The sequence below is a fragment of the Meleagris gallopavo genome, chromosome 1, assembly GCF_000146605.3.
Source record: "Meleagris gallopavo isolate NT-WF06-2002-E0010 breed Aviagen turkey brand Nicholas breeding stock chromosome 1, Turkey_5.1, whole genome shotgun sequence".
In the NCBI taxonomy this organism is placed as follows: domain Eukaryota; kingdom Metazoa; phylum Chordata; class Aves; order Galliformes; family Phasianidae; genus Meleagris; species Meleagris gallopavo.
The window spans coordinates 43,978,187-43,999,796 of record NC_015011.2 but is presented as its reverse complement, the minus strand read 5'-3'; the positions used below and the strand labels follow the sequence as shown (position 1 = coordinate 43,999,796).

At 47.1% G+C, this 21,610-nt stretch overlaps 1 protein-coding gene across 2 annotated transcripts in view; it reads left to right on the top strand.

The window, feature by feature from the left end:
- The first annotated feature begins 29 nt into the window (after positions 1–29).
- Positions 30–21,610, top strand: part of NTN4 (netrin 4) — a 35,463-nt gene continuing 13,882 nt past the window's right edge. The window contains exons 1-3 of one of the 2 annotated variants that reach the window (XM_019613914.2): positions 30–402; positions 2,797–3,326; positions 13,796–14,068. In XM_019613914.2, coding sequence (XP_019469459.1) covers positions 378–402; positions 2,797–3,326; positions 13,796–14,068 — 828 coding nt within the window. In that variant the 5' untranslated portion in view covers positions 30–377. The remainder of the gene's footprint in view (positions 403–2,796; positions 3,327–13,795; positions 14,069–21,610) is intronic. The other variant, XM_010709321.3, reaches the window with a different exon arrangement.

Genomic DNA, 21,610 nt, shown 5'->3' with positions numbered 1-21,610 from the left:
CGGGCGCTCTCCGTCTTCTGCGGGCGGGCGAGCTGGGCGCGGGCGTGTGCGCACTTGCGTACGCGTCCGTGGATACGCGGGCGTGGATGGCTGTGCGGGTGTGTGGCGGCGGACGGCGGGGCTCCGTGCGCTGAACTCCCGGAGCGAGGGGAGCGTTACGCGGCTTCACCCACACCTCCGAGCGGATCGCCCCGCGGTGCGATCCCGGAGCCGGTCGGGTTTGCGTAACGCTGCCCTCGGGGTTTGCGAGCCGGGCGCCGATGTGCCGCTCTATAAAGGAGAAAGAACCCAGATGGGAAACAAACGTCTCACGGAGCGCGAGTTACGAGTGAAACTTTACAAGGCAAGTGTCGCTAAAATGCTTAAGCAGGAAGCATATGATTTTCCATGGATGTTTTACAGGTGAGTCATGGTTTTCGCTGCATGCTCTTACTCATTGCTAAAGAACCCAGCCCGGTACCATGTGCAGCGCAGAACGGGGCTGTTGAGACGGTCAGATCCATCAGGGCAGTCGGGAGAAGCCCCTTTCCCAGGGTTGCGGCGTGGAAAATCCTTCTGTCCTCATCTGTTCTTTCACCGAATTCCTGGGCCAGGCGGCCAGCACACGGGAAAGCTGTCACTTTTCATAACACGCGGTGCTCCGTGGCCATCATGCAACCGCTAACCCGAGGGAAAACAAACGCCCTTCACAGGGGTTTCTTCTCCTCCCTACTGGGGTCTGTGTGTGGCAGCCTTCCTTCCCCAGCCCTGCTGAACCCAAGTCCTTGGCCCCAAATCTGCAGGTGAGGAAGGGACCCCGTGTTCCTGGCCCGCAGATGGCTGGGACTGGGGCTAGAGGGTGCTGGAAGCCAAATCCCTTCAGATCCCAAAACCTCGAATGGGAATTTGGGAGCCAGCCCTCCTGGCAGTGCTGTGCCCCAGCACCAGGACAGCCCCCGAGAAGTATCCCACCGATCAGAGCCTCCCCACACCCCTCTGAGAACAATCACTGTCAACATACAGGGAAACTAAAAGGATGCTATGAACACAAGCACAGATCCTGACCTGGATCCAGGTGCTGGCTGAGCCCTGTTGCATTTTCCCTGTCCCAAACCCCTGTTCTGATCCAGCACTCAGTCAGCGATCACTTGTTTGTTTACAGCGAACTGCGCTGTGCTGCCTGTAGCCAAAAGATCCAGGAAAGCAGGTAGACATGTCAATTAGGCTAGCTTGTGGCAAGCCTACCTGATAACATGGTAATAGCACACACTGAGTGACTCCTCGGGAGAGCCGTGTGGGTTAGTTGATGTTTGCACAGTGCTTTGGAAAGTATCTTCAGGAGATGTATGTGCGTTTTACAGCTATGTTTGTTTGCTTTTCTAGAGTAGATGGGTGCTGCACAGTTAATATTGATAGTTTTGTGTTTGTTAGGAAGCTGAACTCACTGCTTGCTAAAGGTGCCCAAGTCTTCTTGCTTAGAGTGGTGCAGGGACTGAAATCAGGAGTGCTCTGCAGCAGGTGTGTTATAAGCAGCAGTCTGCATCTGTTCTGAGTATCGGCACAGGAACCCACACAGATCAGCAGTGATAAAACTGTGCTGTTTCCAGAGCACTTTGTAAGGGGCAGGAATAGGGAAATCCATCAGGCTCTGAAGGCTTTGTCTCTGCTAGTGGGTAATGTAGCTTAATTGCAGCTATGACACTGTAAGCGAATGCTGAATAAACCCCAAATAAAGGATTTATTGGATGCTAAACTGAAATGACCTTTGGACATAACAAAAAAATGCCAAGATGCCACAGTAATTGGTGTACAAAGCTGATTGTGTATGATTGGCACAGCGAGAAAGAAGACATTATGCACCTTGCATGTTTTGGCTGCCTGCATCCAAGTCATCAGAGCTTCCTTTTTTTTAATTATTTTTTAACATATAAAGCAGTTATGGTTAATAAAATACAGCCTTGACCTGCTGCTACACTTGTTAATAAGGAAGTGGAGAGCCCTCACCAAATGCTCCTGAGCCAGGCGGGTTGCTTTGCAGAAAGTTTCACACCAAACCCTGCAGTGATTTTGTTTTCCTTTGCCACTTTTGCTGTGATTTTTAAATTGATGAGGCTGCCAGAGTGACTTGCACACAAACCACAGCGGCTCAGCTGTAAGGCAGCCTGCCAGCACCATTTCAACCAAGGATTTATTTCCCCCTGCTTTACACACTTTGGTGTCAGGCTTCCAAACCTCAGCAGTGTTTTGATTCAACTTCTGCGGCAGTTCGGGACTGTGGGGAGATTTGGGGTAGGAACAGAGGGGTTGGAAAGAGCTGTGAAGGTTTGGGGTCAGCACTTGGAGGAAGTGCTCGAACCAGAAACCTGTTTCTGTGCCCCATCCTGGAGAGATGCAGATGGCACGTGACACAGAAACTCTGCTTTCCTCCTGTCTTTTCCTGTGCCTAAGACCACCTGAGTCCTCTCATGGCTGTGGGATGGGGCTGCCGCTGCCCCTGAGCCTTTCTGTGTCCCCACCTGGCTCCGGGGTGGGAAGGTGAGGTACAGGCCTCCCTCCTCCTGCCCTCGCTGTCCTCATCTCTTTGCAATTCTTGCTGGGGATATTCCCAAGCACAGGGAAGCCCTGAGGGCTTTCATTTTACTTTGTTTTGCTGTTTTAGGCATGCTGAGCTCCACGAAGGAGCGCACTGCACAGTGGTGCAGCTCTTGTGGGGTTGATGGGCACTGGGTATGCAGCTGTACCTGGCTAGCACGTAGCCCACATGAGTTGGTGAGCAGCCTTGAAGTGCATGCCATGGTCTCCCTGCTTTCCTTCCAGGCCCAGGCAGCGCAGCCAGTGCAAGCAGCCCGTGCGAGAAGGCCTGCAATCCCCGGCTTGGCAACCTGGCGCACGGGCGGACACTGAAAACGGAGACGGCCTGTGGGAGCCATACCACCGAGCCCTTCTGCGCCTACACCGAGGATGCCACGCTCCGCTGCAAGCCCCCCACCTGCAGCCACTGCAGTGGGGCCCACGCAGGGCTGGCTCACCCCCCCGCTGCCATGGCCGACTCCCCTTTCCGCCTGCCCCGCACCTGGTGGCAGGCGGCCGGGGACGCCCCTCAGGAGACCATCCAGCTGGACCTGGAAGCCACTTTCTACTTCACGCACCTGATCCTGGTCTTCAAATCACCCCGGCCAGCGGCCATGGTGCTGGAGCGCTCACAGGACTTTGGCAAGACCTGGCAGGCCTACAAGTACTTTGCCACCAACTGCTCGATGGCCTTCGGGCTGGAGGACGACATGGTGAGAAGGGGAGCCCCATGCACATCCAGATACTCCAGCCCCTTCCCCTGCACTGGAGGAGAGGTGAGTGGGGGAAAAAAACAAGGAGAAAGATCCCATCTGCTAAGATGAAGAATGCATGTGAAAGAACAGGTTATTTTTGGTATCAGAAATGGCAGGTCACAAATTGCAAATCTGGAGGTGCTACAGGCAGCATGCTGCCAGCATGCCAAAGCCGTAATGTGAGACTGGGCACCCTGCTTAGTGGCTGCTCTTGGGATCCCTGCTGGGAAGGGTCCCCAGGGCCCAGCCCAGCCTTGAGGCAGCTCCCTCTTGTGGCCTCATCCCGTGAACCTGTCTGCGTGGGAAATCAAACCGCATGGGTGCCGCAGGGCAGAGAGGGGCAAACGTGGATCGTGAATTAAGGTGTCAATTCTCCACTAGTTATTACCGATAAATTGTGTTTTCTGCTGATAATGTGATCTGAGGTGAAGGTCCCATCTTTGGAGACTAGCAGTCATGTCTAAAAATCCCTTGTTCAGAGTTCTCTGTGGCTTCTTGGCTGGCCAGAGAAAGTAATATCTTCTTCTCCATCTCTTCTCTCCTGCCCCAAAAAGCAGACTGAACTTCCCTAGAAAGGGACACTGGGGCTTACTAAGAAGGTGGACCTTCAGGAGAAGCAAGAACACACCCTCTGGGAATCATCATGGTCCTTAGCGCTCCTGCAGCCCGTGACCCCAGCACCCCAACCACCAGGCAGTACCATCCTGCAACGGGATGGCACTGATGTTTGTAGCTCTTAGGCCAGCAAGCAGGATGTGTCTGAGGTACTGAGTGCACAAGTACAGTCCTTTGTCAGCTTTCCCAATGGCTGTTCCTGGTGATGAGAAATTCAAGTGTATCGTTTGGGGTGGTACTTGCCTTGTTGGTCTTAGGTCACCACAGTCACCCCATAATGTGTCTGCGCCAGGGCTATGTCTGGCAAGCACCTGTGCAAGTCCCTGCCTTGCAAATCCCTCAGCAGGTTGGTCAGTGTGTGGGCACACTGGGCCTCTTATACGTCAAAATCAGTGCCTATTTTCAAAAAGGAAAGAAATTTGGTATTGTTTGATGCATCTGTGGTAGCCAGTTGCAAAGCAGGCTATTTGCTGAACTTGCTTCTGCAGGACTTCTTCTGGCAGTGCCTTAGTTTGTGTTAATGCAAAGAAGCTATAAAAGTCAAGATTGTTTAATTATTCCAGGGCTTAAACAAATGTTGGGTCCAAGAGGCTGGAGCTTGTAGGGTTTTATTTACATGGCACATTTCAGTTCCCTTGTATTTACCTGCAAAGTAGTAATGGCAGCTTTCTGGTGACCAGATGGCAAGCATGCATGCCTAGCAAATATCACATTTAATTTATTACAGTGTGCTACATTCCAGCAATTACTCCTAACTGCCAATAGCAACATGGATCTCACCTAAAGAAACATCAGAGTTTTGTGTTCTGTTTGGAGTTATGTAGCACTTTACTCCCACTTCTGGCAGCACCTCATTCCTGACATATGGAAGCAGTAATTTCACTTGAAACAGTGGTTTTAAATATGCAGTCATCTGGGATGTCCAAGGGTATTATTTAACTGCAGCTCAGTTACCGCAGTTTTCTTTAAAGCACAAACATAAATTCCCTAAGTGCTACTGGATTTCTTTTTAAGCTTTTGATGGTATTTTTTAGCACAGTGTAACAACCCCAGCCCATGAGCCAGAAGTGTGTCACACCATCTATGTACCGCTTTCTCCTCCTTCAAATATTTTAACACCGCATGTGCATCTTCAGGTGCAGGGTCAGGGCTTGCAGGTCCTGGCAGCACTCTGCAGAACAGAGGGGTTTCTGCTTGCTGCTACCCATCTCCTGGGATGAGCAATTTGCAGAGCTGCAGGACGTGGCTTCTCACCTCAAAACACCGCAAAGGTAGCAATCTGCTACACTGTACTTCTATAAATATGGAAAAATCAGGATTTTTTCATCCCCAACCAGTCAGTTTATGCCTAATGACCGAAATGTGTATTGGAGTATATGGCACAAGAAAGATGACAGAATCACAGAATCATAGAATCATTAAGGCTGGAAAAGGCCACTAAGATCATCCAGTCCAACCATCGTCCCATCCCCGCCATGCCCACTGACCGTATCTCTCAGTGATATGGTTCTTGAACCCTTCCAGGAATGGTGACTCCACCACCCCCCTGAGCAGCCTGTGCCAGTGCCCAACCACTCTTTTGGAGAAGAAATTTTTCCTAACATCCAACCTGAACTTCCTGGGGTGCAACTTCAGGTCATTCCATCTCATCCTGTCACTGTTACCTGGGTGAAGAGGCCAACTCCCACCTCACCACAACCTCCTTTCAGGTCATTGTAGAGAGCATTAAGGTCTCCCATGAGCTCCTCTTCTCCAGACTGAACAATCCCAGTTCCCTCAGGCACTCCTCTTAAGACTCATGAGTCCTAAAAGTGTGAGAAGAAGAGAGAATGGTGCTTAACACTGCACAGAGTACTACCATGCAAATAATGTCTCTTATTTAGTGATGGAGCGCAGCACATACCCAAGTCATCAGTTTATGTCTATTGACCAAAATATGTATTGGAGCATATGACACAAGACAGATGTCATAAGCATGAAACATGCTCGTTGGAAAGAGTTATCTGGTGCTATTTTGTTTTCACATAGTTACCAGAAGAGAGGTTCTCATCCTTCTGGGAACATGATGCCATGGTTCAGGGTTTTAAAGGCACTGTCACTGGAATTAAGCAGGTGCTTTCAGGTGAGCACCAGGTGAGACTTGCTGAGCTGAGCCCCATCAGGAGCTGCCTGGTCACAGCCTGTTTTCAGGCAAAGAAGACCTGCAGCCAGGGAAGCAATGACTTTGCTGTAAGGATGCAGGAGCCAAACAAAACATCTGATGAAGACTTTCCCCATGCTTAATTCAGTGGATTGTTTCACGGCAGCGATCCTCGTAACCTAGATGCAGAAACCTCTAGATGCTGGCCTGTTGTTATCAGTATTATAGCAGGAAGGCTAGGGCCATATTTTAGCATGGGTTGTACAAATGTGCTACAAATCCAGGGTATTTTTTGCATTTTTCCAGGTTGTAACCCTTCAACCATATTCCTGCAAGGGAAGTCAGAACTGGATTCACCAGCCAAATGTAACCTAAGTAAATAAGATGCAGAAATAAACTCCTTCAGCTCTATGCTCTGTTTTATTACTATACAGAAAAGGCTATCTTCCCTCCCACACTTTGGATCAGATTAATATTTCTTGCCTTACAAGCTAATCCTAAATTTATCTCTGACTGGAGATCACTGCTAAGGGCTTGCCTAGAGAATGCCCTTCGCAGATGTTAATTCTTTAACTGTGAGTGAGAGTGACTGTCCACTCTGCAATGCAATTATCTCATTTACTTTAAATTCCCATCTGTGGTCAATTCCGATTAGCTCGCCTGAGTGTCCCCATTTAGACAAGCTCTGGCATAAAAGGACTTACTGAAGCAGAGTCTCCTTGACAAGATTTTAGTAAATTAGCAACTTATTTGAGTGTTTATCTATTCAGAATACTGCTAATAAATCACTTTGAGACTTCAGCCATTGTTGCTATGTGTTATTATTAGGAGAGGCGTACTTGCAGCTTGACTGTTTTCCAGCAACAGATTCTAACACGCTGCTTGCTGATGTTTGAAACATGACATGCTGCTGTTTTACTGTGGGGTGTGTGTGTGTCTTGTGAGCATTTTATTGATCTCATGTGCCTTTTGTAGCAGAAAAACCTTCCAGGGCCTTGCCTCACACTTACTACATGCAGCCTGCCTCTGTCCTCAAGGATCTGCACAGCAGCCCTACTGGTTCTACCTGAAATTAACTTTATAGAGCAAAAACTAAGTTCGGTCCTACTCTTGATTAATTTGACCCTGATAGACAGTGAGCAGTTGCAACACTCAATGACACAAACAGGAGTTAAAGGTGCTCGGTGACTTTTATTTTGAGCCTGTAATTTTGGGTTCTAGGAAGAATCTGCCCATTCTGGGCTTATGTTAGGCTTATGTCAATGATGTGTTGTAGGGACCTGAAAATCCCAGGCTTGCTAGCTGGTAGTTTAGGGCAGGGCATGTTCAGGTGGAAACAGGAAACCTAAATTTAGTTTTCAATTGTGCCTGAGAGGACTCAGGACAAAGGCAGCTCTAGGCCTGTGCAGAGGTGAAGGTTTGGTACTCAGGGAGTTGTGCCGTGAAAAATAGCTTCCCTCAGAGCCTAGGCTCCACCAGGGGTGAGGGCAAGAAGCTTCTCAGCCTGCCCAGCTGTCCTCCCCCTGATTCCTCCTTTGCAGACAGCCCGCAGCAAGGTCTCATCGGCTCCTTTTCTCTCTGTCTGTCCGAGGCTTTTTGGCACACAGAATTTGACCCTCCGCTTGGCTAGCTATTGAAATGCAGCCCCCTCCAGGATGGAGCATAGTCAGTGCTTAATAGTGCATGCCGGCAGGCCTCTATTTAGAAAAGCAAGTTTCTAACTGCTGCAGATCGAGGCTTCCAGATTGGCCTCCAGTTATGGCTAAATTATGCCTAGATAGGCTAAAACAAATTATTCCTGGGAGGGGGCTGTGAAAGAGAATAAGTTCTATATTGTAGGCTGCCAGCAAGAGAAGGAATGGGCTCCAGGGCTCAGTTTTCCAAACATGTTTTTATGTAGGCATTGAAGAACACTGTACTCATGTGAAGCAAAAGGGATTTGGATAGGGAAAATTTAATTCTCTGAACTGGCATCTGGCCTCGTTAGCAAGGCCTCGTTAGCAAGGCTATTGCTTCCCTTGAGAAAAGGCCACAGGCTCCTCTTGCAGCACTGCTCCCCGCTGCTCCATTTCACTGCTCCTTACTGGCGTGTAGGGAAGACTAGCTTACTTGTTCAGCTCCCAGCTTGCTGGCTGTGAAGCAGGGTTGCTGTACTTCTCTTTGGGCTTCCTTGGTACTAATGGTTACATGGAAAGTGTGTAACCTAAAGCAGTGAATGGCTGCATCTCAGGAGGCTTGGACCAAATGCTCATGGACTTAATCTAAGATTAATTGGCATGCACAGTGAGTAATAGCATGAAATTTCCATTCTAGAAGCATCCAAAATCCTACTGAAATGGCAGAGTCCTCAGATTCTGCCTGGGCAACTTTTCCAGAAAGAAATCAGTGTCCAAAACAGGCTTACACAAGCCATTCACTCCTCTATTGCTGGTCTCTGTGCTGCATCTCCATGCCCCATCACCGCATTCAAAGTTTACAGCCTCAGGATGAAAAGGGAATGCTGTTTCTCATGGCCTTTTTGACTGTACCTGTTTGCATACAATTCAGACAGGTGTTCTTTTTCCCAAATTGAAGTTTAGCTCACAGTCACTGGATAATTTCCAGTGCAATACCAAGCAGCCAGCTCTACAGACACAAAGCCTTTTCTTTATAGACAAAAGGAGAGGAAAAATATTCATGAAGTCGAGTTACGCTTCAGCTGAAAGAAATGCCATGCCTAGCCCTGCTGCAGGCATCCATGCTGACACTCTGACCCTTGCAGGCCTTTGTAGGATACAGTGAGAGGCGCTGTTCTGTGGCTGCAGGGAGACAGCCAGCTGCACGAGCAGGCCAAGTTCTCTCCCTGCCTTGCTGGACACAGCTCCAGGTTTTCTTGGTCTTCCAGGTTTTCTGCCTGTTAGAAGAGTGAGAGCGGTGATTAGGCAAAATAAAGCCATTGGAGAATCAACTCAGTTCACGGAGAAGCGCTGTTAGCTGAGGTGAAAGAATCCTAATGTTTCGAGCTGTTTGCACTGAAGAGAGATTTTTGTGATAAGAACATTACTTCTGTGATCATCTCCTGACTAAAGACAGCAATGACTCTGCAGTGTTTCCTTTTCATCTGAAGAAATTGTGCAGTGGGACTTCGAAGAGGAGCTGAGCAGATGGCTCTTCTCTGGCTGATTATTGCCAGAGTCATCCTGGATCCTGGAGGAACCCTGGTCCTTACCTTGTTCTCCCTGTACCTTTTCCAGCCCCTTACTGCTGGCTGCCATGTATGACTAGGAGCTTTCCCAGACAACTTCTCAGTGATGAGAATGACAGAGCAACGCCTTGAGTTTCCCCAAACAAAAAGCTGTCTTGAATATAGATTAACCTGCCAAGGCTCCCACGAGGACCAGTTATTTGAAACAGCTGGATTTTCCTTCTGAAGTCTTTGCAAGATTGTATGACTCCTAGATGATGAGGCAGGGAGTCATTTGCCTTGTTTTATGTGATACAAAAGATTGCAGAAGGGCTGTAGGCACAGACCAAATGCTGTCCTTTGTCAGAGTGTGAGAAGTAGCTGTAACAGCTGCAGGAGAGCCACTTCTCCAGCATCTCATTAGCTGCTGCCAGTGGTATACAGCAGGTTTCTGTGGCCATTATTTACAGTAGCCACTGAAGAGCCTTTTTTCAGCATAGGGTTGTTGCAGTGGGCGTAGCACATCATAGATACATGAGGCTTGCTTTCTTAATAGTTCTTCTGCTTGGTGTCAGGGTAATACATCACATAACAGAGGGACCAGCACTGGGGCTCCAGCAGCCGCCTGTACAGAGAGAAGGGTCCACCAGCTCAGATTTTGCTGTTTTTCTTGTTTGTTGTCTGTTTCCTTTCTTGTTTTCTTCTTTCCATGTGTACATGCTCATTGACTCCCCCATCCATTTACTCCTTCTGTGTCATTTCTGCTGTTGTCATTTTGCAGACCATCTCCCAGTGCCTTGCAGGCACAGCATGACAAGTTTGAGTCAGGGCTGTTGGGAAGCTCAAGCCCTGCACCTCAAGTAGGACACAGGGTAGCAGGTTCCTGCACCCTGCCCCATGGGTGCCTGTTTCTTCTTTAAGTGTCTCTTAAGTATCACAAGCATAAGTGACCTAAAGGGCTGACTTTATCACCACAGTTACTTGCATCTTGACAAAGACTCATGGTGGGTAGAGGTTCTGGTGGTCCATGACACACCGTGACTCATCTAGGCAGCTTTGCTGGCAGCAAATCTGTATCGGTTTTGTTGACTTCCTCAGGCCACTTTGACTTCAGAGTCTACTTTGTTGTTCTCAGCATCATTCATTAGCATTTTCCTTCCCACTGTGGATATATATATAAAGATGCCCTTTCATTGCCTTTCGAGTGTAAACATACTAGGGTACTTCTTGCAAAGGGACTTTTATGTATTTATAAATCGAGGTCATTGTGGTGCAGGCGGTTACTTGAGTGCACCATGCTCAGAGCCGCTGTTTTATTTATATTCAGGGCTACTTTTTTGCATCCGGGGAATGGCAAGTAGCTAAAGCTTCTTGTGCCACTTAAGCCAAAAAAAAAAAAAAGTGAAATAATCAACATATCAAGAGCTCCTCATGACAGCCTGTGAGAAAATGGAAATGCTGTGAAAATTTATTAGGGGGTGTCAGCTTTGCCATGTGCCCAAACCACAGAAGAGCAGCCTGTTTGCATTCCACAGCATGCACAGGGTTGGCACTGGGGCTAGCACCTGGCAGTGGGCACTGCACCAGGCTCACTGGCACTGAGGGGCATTGCTGTCTTGTTGCCTAACACGAGGATTTCAGCCTGCTTTTCCATTTCGTATTGAAAGCATTGCTTTTTCCTTGGATGTTTTTCATGGGGACAAAAATCCTGAGAGACTTCTCCTCCGACTCAGATGTCCTCAAGCAAGTTTTATATCTCAACTCTGTTGTTTCGTGAAAGCATCAGATTTATGGACATGGGATCCAACAGCACAATTAGAAGGTTTAGAAGGAACATTACCCCAAAAATCACTTGGTATTTTGATTTGAAAACAGATGTTCATTTTATTTGCCTCCTACTTTGTGACATTTGCTCCTCAGATATGAGATGTTGCTAGATAGTTATTTTTAAATGGGAGCCAAGAGATTCAGTTCCTGGGACTGTGCTAAAGAAGAATCCCAAACATCTGAAGATTTACAGTGATTCCCAGTACAACACTGGGAATGAAAATGCCTTTCTGATAGGATGTATTATGGCACGTCCAGCATAAAAGTGCTGTGAGTTTTCAATTTATCACTTCCTACTTGTTCTACAAAATCAAAATGTGTAGTAAGGCATACACAGAGCAGCTGCTGCTGTAGAGATCCTGTCCTCCCACTTCTGACTATCATGCATGGTGCTGATTATCATGTGGGAGAAGTCACACCGTCTAGCTAACACCGTAATGCTGATTATTCACATATTGTTCATAGGCACACACAGACAGGCAGCTCTTGTGGCCATGGGGTGCTTCCTGGTGAGGCTCATTGCATGCAGAATGCCAGAGAGGGCACTCAGGGACACCAGGCTTGCAGCACCCCATGGCCAGGTGCACATGCACAGAGGCAGCTCACTCATCTCAAATCCTGCAGTGAAAAGCTGGATGGAAAAGTCTAGGAGAGGTGAAAGCAGGACGCGGCCCATGTGAGTGTGCACGTGGGGCTGGGGTGCCGGGCAGCTGCAGGGGGATGTGTGACCTCAGTGATGTGCTGGGATTACTCCGGAGACAGGCTGGGATGAATTGGCAAGGTTAACAACTGAACAGGGAAATCCTGCTGGGAAACACATCCTTGATCTTATTGTGCAGCCTCTGGGGGCTATGGCTCAGTCGGCTGGGACAGAGCAAAGAATCGCTATTTGTATGGCATCTCAGATGTTATAATGACTGTTTTGTATTTTATTAAAACAGACCCAGTAGCACTGGGGGATGGGGGTGTTTACTGCGGTGGCAGTGCTGAGACTCAGCTCCCCTGCTGCTGTGTGAGCAGTGCGAGGCAGCCGGGGCAGCAGGGTGAGCCTTCTCTCTGCAGCCCTTGGGAACTGCAGATAGGGCTCGTGTTTAGCATCACTGTTTTCAAGCAACCATAAAAAGAAATGTTTGAAACGATTTAGGGCCTGAGCTGGAATACTGGCTCCATTGAAATCAGTGGCATAACTCCCCCTGAATTCCACACAGCCATGGTTTAACTCCCACAGCATGAAGGCACTTGGGACTACTGATTTCCTCACTGCACTGCCTTTATGAGGGTTACAGGCATCAGTTGCCTGCCTTAAAATGGGATAGATAAATGAGAAAAAGTGAAAATAATCAGAAAAAAAGTCTGTTGCTATATCTAGCATAGATTATTCCCATTTATGTATTTCTTTCACCACTCCCATCTGAATGAGGATGAGCAAAGAATTCTCTGAGACAAGACTGATGTAATAGCTAGGAAACCAAAATTCTAGTTTTTACTAAAAATTCTCAACCAGGCATTTTCCATCATCTCCACTAAAAGGGAATCCATGTCTCCAAAATGGAAGTTTTCCAGGGAATTTTTTTTCTATATCTGAAAGCTTCTTGTATTCATAGAGCCACAAACAAGTAAATGTGAGCAGAACAACACTGATGTGTGTTTGGGTGAACAGCAGTTTCTGAGGAGAGGTGCAGAGCTGCTTGTTGGGTTCATTTTATTTCAGGAAAGCGGAAAAACAGGTCTATATCCTTGAAAGGGATGAAGAAACACCTTTTGAAAAGTGTCGGTATTTACTAACGTCCCTTATCTGACTCATTACTTCCACAAGGGATGCACCACCACCCACCTTACTCCTTTGGCCACCTCTCCAAGCCAACCTGCTCCCTTTTGACAGCATTTTGGTAGAATCAGCTAAATGCTTGAGTACCTCGGGGAAGGACTGCTTGTCTGACAACTTTAGGTGGTTTTATACCACTCCTGGAAGCAGTGCATCTATCCACTAAGCCGTCTTGCACTCAAACAGTCAAGCGACTCACTGAACTGGTGCTTGTAAACGTTGTAACTCATAGGCCTTCCGAAACCAGTCAGTCATTGAAGGGGTATATAGCTATTTAATAAATGTAAACCAAATAAATGTAAATAAATGTAACTTAAATATTCTGGTAACTATTACATATTGTAGATTTGTCATTCCACACAAGTGACAGTTGTATGAATGACGTGCTATTTCTGCTGACACACCGCAGGCTGCTGGCCCAGCAAGTTTAAAATAAAGCTCTCGAAGAAAATTAGTTATTTTTGTCTAGTGCTCTTGATGTTTCATTTGAGCCAATATTTACTTATTCAATCAGACAGAAGTTAAAATATAGACTGATTGAGAAGTATTTTCTTAACCCTTGGGAGCTCCAATTTTTCTTTCTTTCTTATCTCAGTTTTCTCGACTATCAGATTGTTGCCACGCCACATCGCTTTTCCACTAGGAAGTGGCCTGGGACTGATGGGAGCCAAACATTTGGAAATTTGAGCTTCATTTGTTAAAAAATAAGAGGCGATGGCGGGAGAAGTTTGCGGGAGAAGTTGTCGAGGAGGGATGTTTGCCCTGAGCTGGTCAGCTGTGGTTAATGGCCAAATGTAGAGTAATGGCCAGCAATGCTGTAGGGACCAAATTAGTTGCATCAAAGGGTATGAGGGTGTTGCATGCACCTGAGGATGGCCCCACACCGCTAACATCCCCCGTTCTGCCCCACACCTCTGCAGGTGATATACCGAGCCCTCTCGCCACCGCATGCTGCCGAGGACCCATACAGCGCGGAGGCCCAGGCGCAGCTGAAAGTGACCAACCTACGCGTGCGGCTGCTGGAGAGGCAGAGCTGCCCCTGCCACCCGCTGGAACCGCCTGTCCCACTAGCCCCACACTACGCCGTCTACGACTTCATTGTGAAGGGCAGCTGCTTCTGCAATGGCCACGCCGACCACTGTGTTCCTGTCAGAGGGTTCCGGCCTGTCAGGGCAGCTGGTGCTTTCCATGTGGTACGTACACAAACTTTGTGATGTTAACATTTCTGACTCTCTTCTACCCGCAGATCCTAACTAGCACTATCTAAGAAGTACTAAATGTAGGGCATTTTGATGACAGGAGCAGAGGACGTGCAGTTCCCACTGCTCTTGTAGCATCCTCTGATACTGGTTTAGATCATGAGCCAAGGGGCAGGAGGGCTCCAATTCTCACACCAAGGCTTTCCATTGTACCACTCAATACTTTACCTAGACAAAACCCCTGTTTTCTGGTTGTGAGGGGACTCACATCTGAAGGATTCTGAGCTGAAATCCATTGTGTGTGAACAAGATCCAAAGCCCACAGGTGACGGCTCACAGAGTCAAAAAATCTCCCAAGTTGGATGGGACACACAAAGATCCTTGAGTCCAAGTCCTGGCTCCACACAGGACCACCCAAAAATCAGACCATATGTCTGCGAGCTTTGTCCAGACGCTGAACTCTGGCAAGCTTAGTGCCACAACCACTGCCCTGGGAAGTCTGTTTCAGTGCCCACCACTCTCATGTTTGCACCCTGCCAGCCTGGGGATGCTCTAACCTCACTGCCCACAATGCACTGTGCCCTTTCTGTCCTTCCTGGCTTGCCCTGAAGACACTGTCTGTGCTGGCTGGCAAAAGAGCCATGGTGAAAGTTGAAGCCGGCAAGTATAGTGCCCTGTACAATGTGAAAAAGGGAAAGATCATAAAAATGTAAGCCAGTTACTTGAGGTAAGGAGGTCTGGCATCTATCCAGCTCTTCGGAGAGCTCTCATTTCAGTTAAATTATGGTCTAAAACATGAAGCAGACATCATGTTTCCCTTCTAATAGAGCTAGTCTTGTAACATCTTGAAAGTACACAAATTTGAAAGCATGCAGCACTATGATTGATAAGCCTGTTTCATGTAGTGCTGCTCTGGTTTTCACAGATGTTCTCTGAGTGAAAGCCTTTGAAAGGAGCTGTTTGCTTGGGATTGTTTCTGTGTGATACAGTTGCATGGGAGTGTGACCAAGAGCACTGCTGAGAGTTACAGCAGAGCTTGAAGCCAATTATGCTCCCGGTAGAGCTACAGCCTATAGAAATCACAATGCACAGGTAGCAGGTGGTGATGTGGGAAGGAGCTAATGCCAGAATCGTTCTGAAAAATAAAACAAGAAATAGCAAGCCTCTGCACCAGCCCCTGGGGGAGTGGGAAAGTAAACAACACTTATAAACATGGCATGAGTCCCAAAGGTGACGTCTATGTAATGAGGCTGACTCATTTTGCTGTCCCTCAGAGCTGACTCCGCATGGCCTATGAAGGATGGGCCTGCCTAAAGGCAACCTGGCATGCTTTGCAGCAGGACCCTGCTGGAGGGTCAAGGCGTGATGAGACATGTCCGCCGCTGATATTTCCTCACCCATTGCCACTTTTTGCACTGTCAGATCAGGGCGGAAAGACTACAGAATCTGTGGCTGCTTAGCTACAATTCAAATTTCTGAAAACAGAGAAAGATTTAAGAGAAGTGTTTCTGTGTGTTTCACCTGGAAAAAAGTCAGTCACATTACAGGTAACTCTGAAGATATACAGTCAGTTAGTCATGCGTGAGATGAGGACTTCAGTGGTGGCTTTGTGTAACATTTACATGGGGGCTTTTGCAGACCCTTCACTGTAGGACTAGGGATAGCAAAAGATGGGGAATGCATTACCAACTCTGAATATGATTACAAAATCTGGCTCAGTTCTTGTGCTTATTTTGACCAAAGCACTACTGACGAGCATCTCCTAAGTTAGAGAGTTACATCAGATTTCGAGCAAGTTTAAGATTCCTTGTTTTAAAAAAACCCACCCTTGTCCAAAAAAATATGTCCGGGTTTTCTCAAACTTTTACTTGGTTTCAGCCCAGAGGCAAAATCCTAGCTGCAGGCTTATTTTCAGAGCCTGCTTGGCCAGCAGAAGAACCATACATGATACATTGATGTTTCTGCTGATGGAGGTCATCCTGGTAGCACTTGGAACAGCTGCCAGGCCTTGGGCAGATCTGCAAAGCCACCTGAAGCATCTCATCCACCTCTCCAGCAGCCAGAATGAAAGGATCTGTCAAGGCCACCTGGGGATGCAGGGACACTGCTGCCTGCTGCCTGCCTGAGTTTGGGGCCAGTGCATCCCTCTCAGTTCAGGATCTCATCCTGGCCGGCTGCCGCAGGATTCCTCCCATCATATGAATTTTTTCTCATTGGCTGGGTCATTGTGCTGTGGATAAAAATGTTCTGAATGGTTCAGTGGAGGCTAAGTTTGGGTTGGCCATGAGATCATAAAATCATATAATAGAATCATAGAATCACCAAGGTTGGAAAAGACCTCTAAGATCATCCAGTCCAACTGTCCACCTATTACCAATATTTCCCACTAAACCACGTATCTCAGTACAACGTCTAAACATTTCTTTACTGATAATACTAACCCAGGACATCCTCAGCTGCAAGGGTGAGATGCAAAGAGAATGGCTCTATGGATGAGAATAGCATGTTTTTCCCCAGCAAGAGCAACTGCAGCTCTATCTCTGGGGTGGAATAACCTCCTCTGTGAGTCAGATCAGGGCATAGGTGGACATTACAGACTCTGAACATTCAGTGTAGGAAAAAAGTATTGTTTCACATTAGTCCTAATGGCACAAAGCAACAGCCAGGACCTGACAAAAGAACAGGTCTGTTTCTGTGCCTTTACCACTGTCCAGCTGCAAACTCATCCATGATCCTCCTCCCTGCAGAGGTTGCTTCATGGACACCACAGAGAAAAGCTTGCCAGCAATTTTCCTGTCCATCTTTCTTCAATCCAATTCCTCTGACAACTAAGGGGATCGTGGCAGGCCTTATCCTGCATTCTTTATGTAGGTGATGGCACCAGTGGAAGCCTACGCATCCCCATGAGATACCCAGTTCTACCAGTTGGAGTTTAGGAGAGGATCAGGCAAAAAGGTTTAGGTAGAGGTGCTTATACATCTGCTGGATTTACATAAATGAGAAAGGAATTTGTACAGGAAAGCTCTAGGTTTGTTTAAACATCAGAAATGCCATGTCAACCTCCAGGTGCATTGTGAGCGTGGAAGTGAGGTTGCTGCTCCAGGGGAGTTTCTGTCTTCACGAGTTGCAGAGAGGACCTAGCTACCCTCCAGTGGTGGTGAGCATTGCTCCTCAGAGTGCAGTAGTGCTGGCTGTCCTGTGTTGTCCAATGGTGTGCCCCAAATAGATGTCAGGATGGTACATCTACTCTCCCTCTCATCCCCACTCCTCCCATGTCATTTATTCAAAGGGTCCCTATCCAAATCATACCAACACTGAACCCAATGCATGTCAAGAAAAAAGCATGCGTGGACGAGCACACCTAACACCATACCATGCATTATAGTTGGATTGGTGTGTGAGATGGATTGCAGGATGAAACACTGCTGTAAAGAAATGTAAAAAAAATCTGAGAGTAAAGAAATGGATTTACAGGCACAGGAGATGCCCCCTGATCTTCAGTGGCTATGGAAAGCCTGGCTTTTGGGGCTGATCTATAGTGCAGGAGCTGGTACATCCGTGCATTGAGCTATTGCAGGGCCAGCCTGACACAGTAGCTATCTTTGATGAAGACTAGAACCTAGGGATTAGGGTTCGTTTATATATATTTATACATAACCGAGGGACATGGCTTATTGGGAAATGTGGACTGGATGATCTTAGAGGTCTTTTCCAACATTGGTGATTGTATGATTCTATGATTAAGTGATTTCAACATATTTAAGATGTACCCAAAGCAATTTGGTGTGGTACTGCTGCCTTACCAAATAGGTACTGCTGCAGATATGCTTCTACCCTTCTTTAATAGCCCAAAATGTTGTGTCAGTGTAAGTCAAGGATTTGTGCAGAAGTTGGGCTTTATCTTGTAAGCGGAACAGACAAGCCAGTTCAGGAAACTCATAAATGAGTGCATTTGAATCAACATGTGGTTGATATATGCAGGTTGGCCAGTTGGTCTCCCTGGGCTCCTTACATCAATATTGAATGAGCTGGGTTGGGGGGATGTGCTAAGGCTGGCATACTGAGTACATAGCTGGGCAGCAGGAATATCCCTCCCCCTTCCCACGTGGCTAACCCAGTGGCTGTTGTAAATTTTTATTGTGCTACTGACATCAAAAGACACTGAAGGTCTTCCCCAGAGCAACTGACAGAAGACTATTGTACAAGGAATAAAAAACAAAGACAGCCCCCACACCCTGAACAACAAACTTTGTATTCTTTCACAAGAGTGAAATAGGATATGAGAATTTTCTCATGCATACATTTGGTTGTCTGGTACTTCGGGAAGTATTGCCATCCTGTAGGCAGGCAACAGCCAGTAGGCATGGTTTCTAAAATTGGCACAGTGGCTTGAGTGCAACACAGTTTAAAAGCCATTGTTAAAGACCAGTATGAATGACGTGGTTTTCCTTCAGACTGATATCATGCCTGTTTTCCAAGGAAGTAAAAAAAAAAAAAAAAGATAGAAAAAATGCAATTTTTTGCAGTTCCAAGCAAGCAAGTCTATTAAAAGGAGTTGCCCCGCCCAACTATTTAGCTCATCTGTCTAGACTATCAGGTCTTTGGGACATTGATTGTGTTTTAGTGTGCATTTGTGTTGAACTTTTTGTACAGTGGGAGAGTCCTTGTAATAGAAATTAATTAATAACAGGTGACTGAGTGCCTTTTTTCCTCAGCACAGCATATCTTTCACTCTGAGACATTTTGGATAAATAGAGTGGAAAGTGCTTTGTAAGATTCAACCAAAAAGTCCGTGTATTTGCAATCTGAAAGGAAGTGCTGGAAGGTAATAATTCAGCAACAAAAGGCTATGGAAGGAAGCATGCCCTAGCAACTGTCTTTGTATATAGAAATCAGCCACTCGTTTATCTTGCAGAAGTCAACTTTTGTAACACTGTTTGCATTGTGCCCTCTAACGAGTGACGTTGTGACTGGGCTGTCAAACTAAGAAGGGAAACAGTGTGAAAATGAACAGGGATGTAAAGACCCCGTGACAAAATGAAAAATGGTATGAAAAGGATTTTCTGCTTAACTGAGTCAAGAGCCATGTGAATGCTTAAAGCAGTGAGACACACAGGGAATTGTGTTTGTGTACTTAGCAATGCTCCATAGTGACCCCAAATGGATATGCCTTATAGTTAAATGTAAATCGAGGTGAATGAAAAGGGAGGAAAAATGTGCTCTTTCCACTGTCAGCCCATGTGGGTCCCATTGTGCCTTCAGAAAGATGCTGAGATGCCAGAGAAATGCCCCGGGCTGGTACCACTTTGCCAGGCTGCCACCTCAGCCCTGGTTCCCCAGTGCTCCCCATCTAATCGGGCATACAGAGGGCACCTGGCCTGGCATCCAGCACTTGTACGCCCCTCACCTGCTGCCATATTTCTTTTTCTTCTGTTATCTCTTCTCCTTCCTCCTGTCTTTAGCTGTCACAGTATCTCTGGAAAACTAAAAAAATTCTTGTCTGCACATGGGTTACAAGAAATGGCTTGTTAGTATTCAGCTCCTTTGTTGTTTCCAACACATAAAAACCTTTTATGTCATGCTGGAATTATGTAGAAGAAAAAAAGAGATTTTCTTCAATGGGATAAAGCTAGGATGGAAGGGGTTTTAAAGCAGAGCTGTTTTAGGGAATAATCATTATAATGCTATTGAAAGAGAAGAAATACATCTTGCCCAAGGCGAGGTTTTTGAAGTGCTTAGTCTGACTTTTGTTAAATTTCTGGGGGAAAAAAAAGAATAGGGAAAAATATATTAACAAAACAGTTGCAGAGAGAAACCAGAGAGCCTTTTTCCCTCCTCTCCACACCTCCTTGGGTCATCACCCTGAGCCCAGCCCACCCTGCACCCAACTGAGTGGCTCTCCTGCTACTTTTCAAGCTTTTCTATAGTACCTCAAGTTTGTTTATAGCACTCATTTCCTTCCCCTGGGTGCAACGCATCTTGCAAGCAATCAGTATGAGAGGCATAGTGTCCTGCTCTGCCTCAGTGGCTCTCCCAGATTTAACTGATTTCTGTTTCTATGCAGCTAGAGACTTTTGAAGTGAGTGTAAAGCAGGTTGTAACATCAGTTTGTGTACGGCATTTCCCTAAAGAGGCTATACGAGAAGTTTTGTAAAGAAATGTAAATTTAGGAGTGAGGAATCTGAGAGTTTGAAGAGGAATGTTTAGAAGTGGTAGCAAAAATGAAAATGTGAAAACACGAGACACACTTTGAGAATGAAATATTCCATCTGCATATTTGTTTTGTTTCTTTCTTTGTTTGCTTCTCATTCTTTCCACACTTTATCACACATATGAGCATATAGGCGACCTCAACTTGATAAGCCAGACAGAGCAAGGAGTATCTGCGGTGAGGCAGAAATAGCACAGAAAGCAATGTTATCTCAGCATTTGCCACTTTAGCTCAGATACTTTTGCATTCTGTCGGATTCTGTCTGTATCTGAATGTTGCTCATACCGTCTGGTTGCTGTACTGTTACACTTGCCCCTGCTCCGTGATCCAGACATTCTAATAAAGCAGGAAAGGACCACTTGAAAGGTTTTTGAAAGATTTCACTATTTGCATTACTGATGAAAACTCTTTCAAGGACTTTCAAGGTCAGTTTTGAAGTGTTGTCTGTTCTGGTTATTTCTGACCCCTGTGAGACATTACCTGAAATCTATTTATTAAAAGGAAACAGCCAGAAAGTCATCATCGGTGAGGGGCATTTGCAGTCTGCATGCGTGTGCACCTACGCAACACACAAGAGTTGTTTACTGCATACTTAAGGTCCTCTCCTCTTCCATTTACTGTCCGTGTTTCTGACAGGAGCAGTTCATGGTGAGTCTCAGCAGCAGCCTATGCATTTAGAAAGAGCACTGTTGTGAAATCTGCGTCAGACATTGTGGCAGGAGGATGTGATCCCAGTTGTTGCCTCCCCTATATTGTGGCTTTCCCCTCAGCTGGCAAGAGAAGTGGCAGCAGAACAGCAAGGCAGAATGCAGCTGATGAGACCTGCTGGTGGGGAGGCTTGCAGCTGAAGTTCCCTGAGTGAATCCATACAGAGCAAAATGCTTCTGGGGTGAACAGAAGCAGGAACCATTTTACCCATGATCACAGCATGACGGCCCTCTGGGTTTGATGACTTGCCCAGTGCGGCCTCCTCCTACACACAGCACCTGTGCTCCCAGGTCCAGCCCAAGCTGGCAGTGGAATCACGCTGCCAAAGAGCCAGCAGCACAGGCAGCCACAGCAGTTGCTGTGGGATGCAGCCATCCACCACACTCTCCTGGATGAGGCAGGCCACCAGCCTCTCCAAGGAGCCATGATGACTGTGTCCTCGCTACGAGCTGTGGGCTGGGGCTGAGCGTGCCAAGCTGCAGCCAGGCCGCGCTCCAGCCTCTCCCTCCACTCTGGACCCAGTGGGCTGGGAGGTGTTCAGCTGCTCCAGATCTCCATTTCGTCATGTCTGGGGGCGGCCGGGCTGCTCTTGCCCTCTGGCTGCGTCTTGTTTTCTT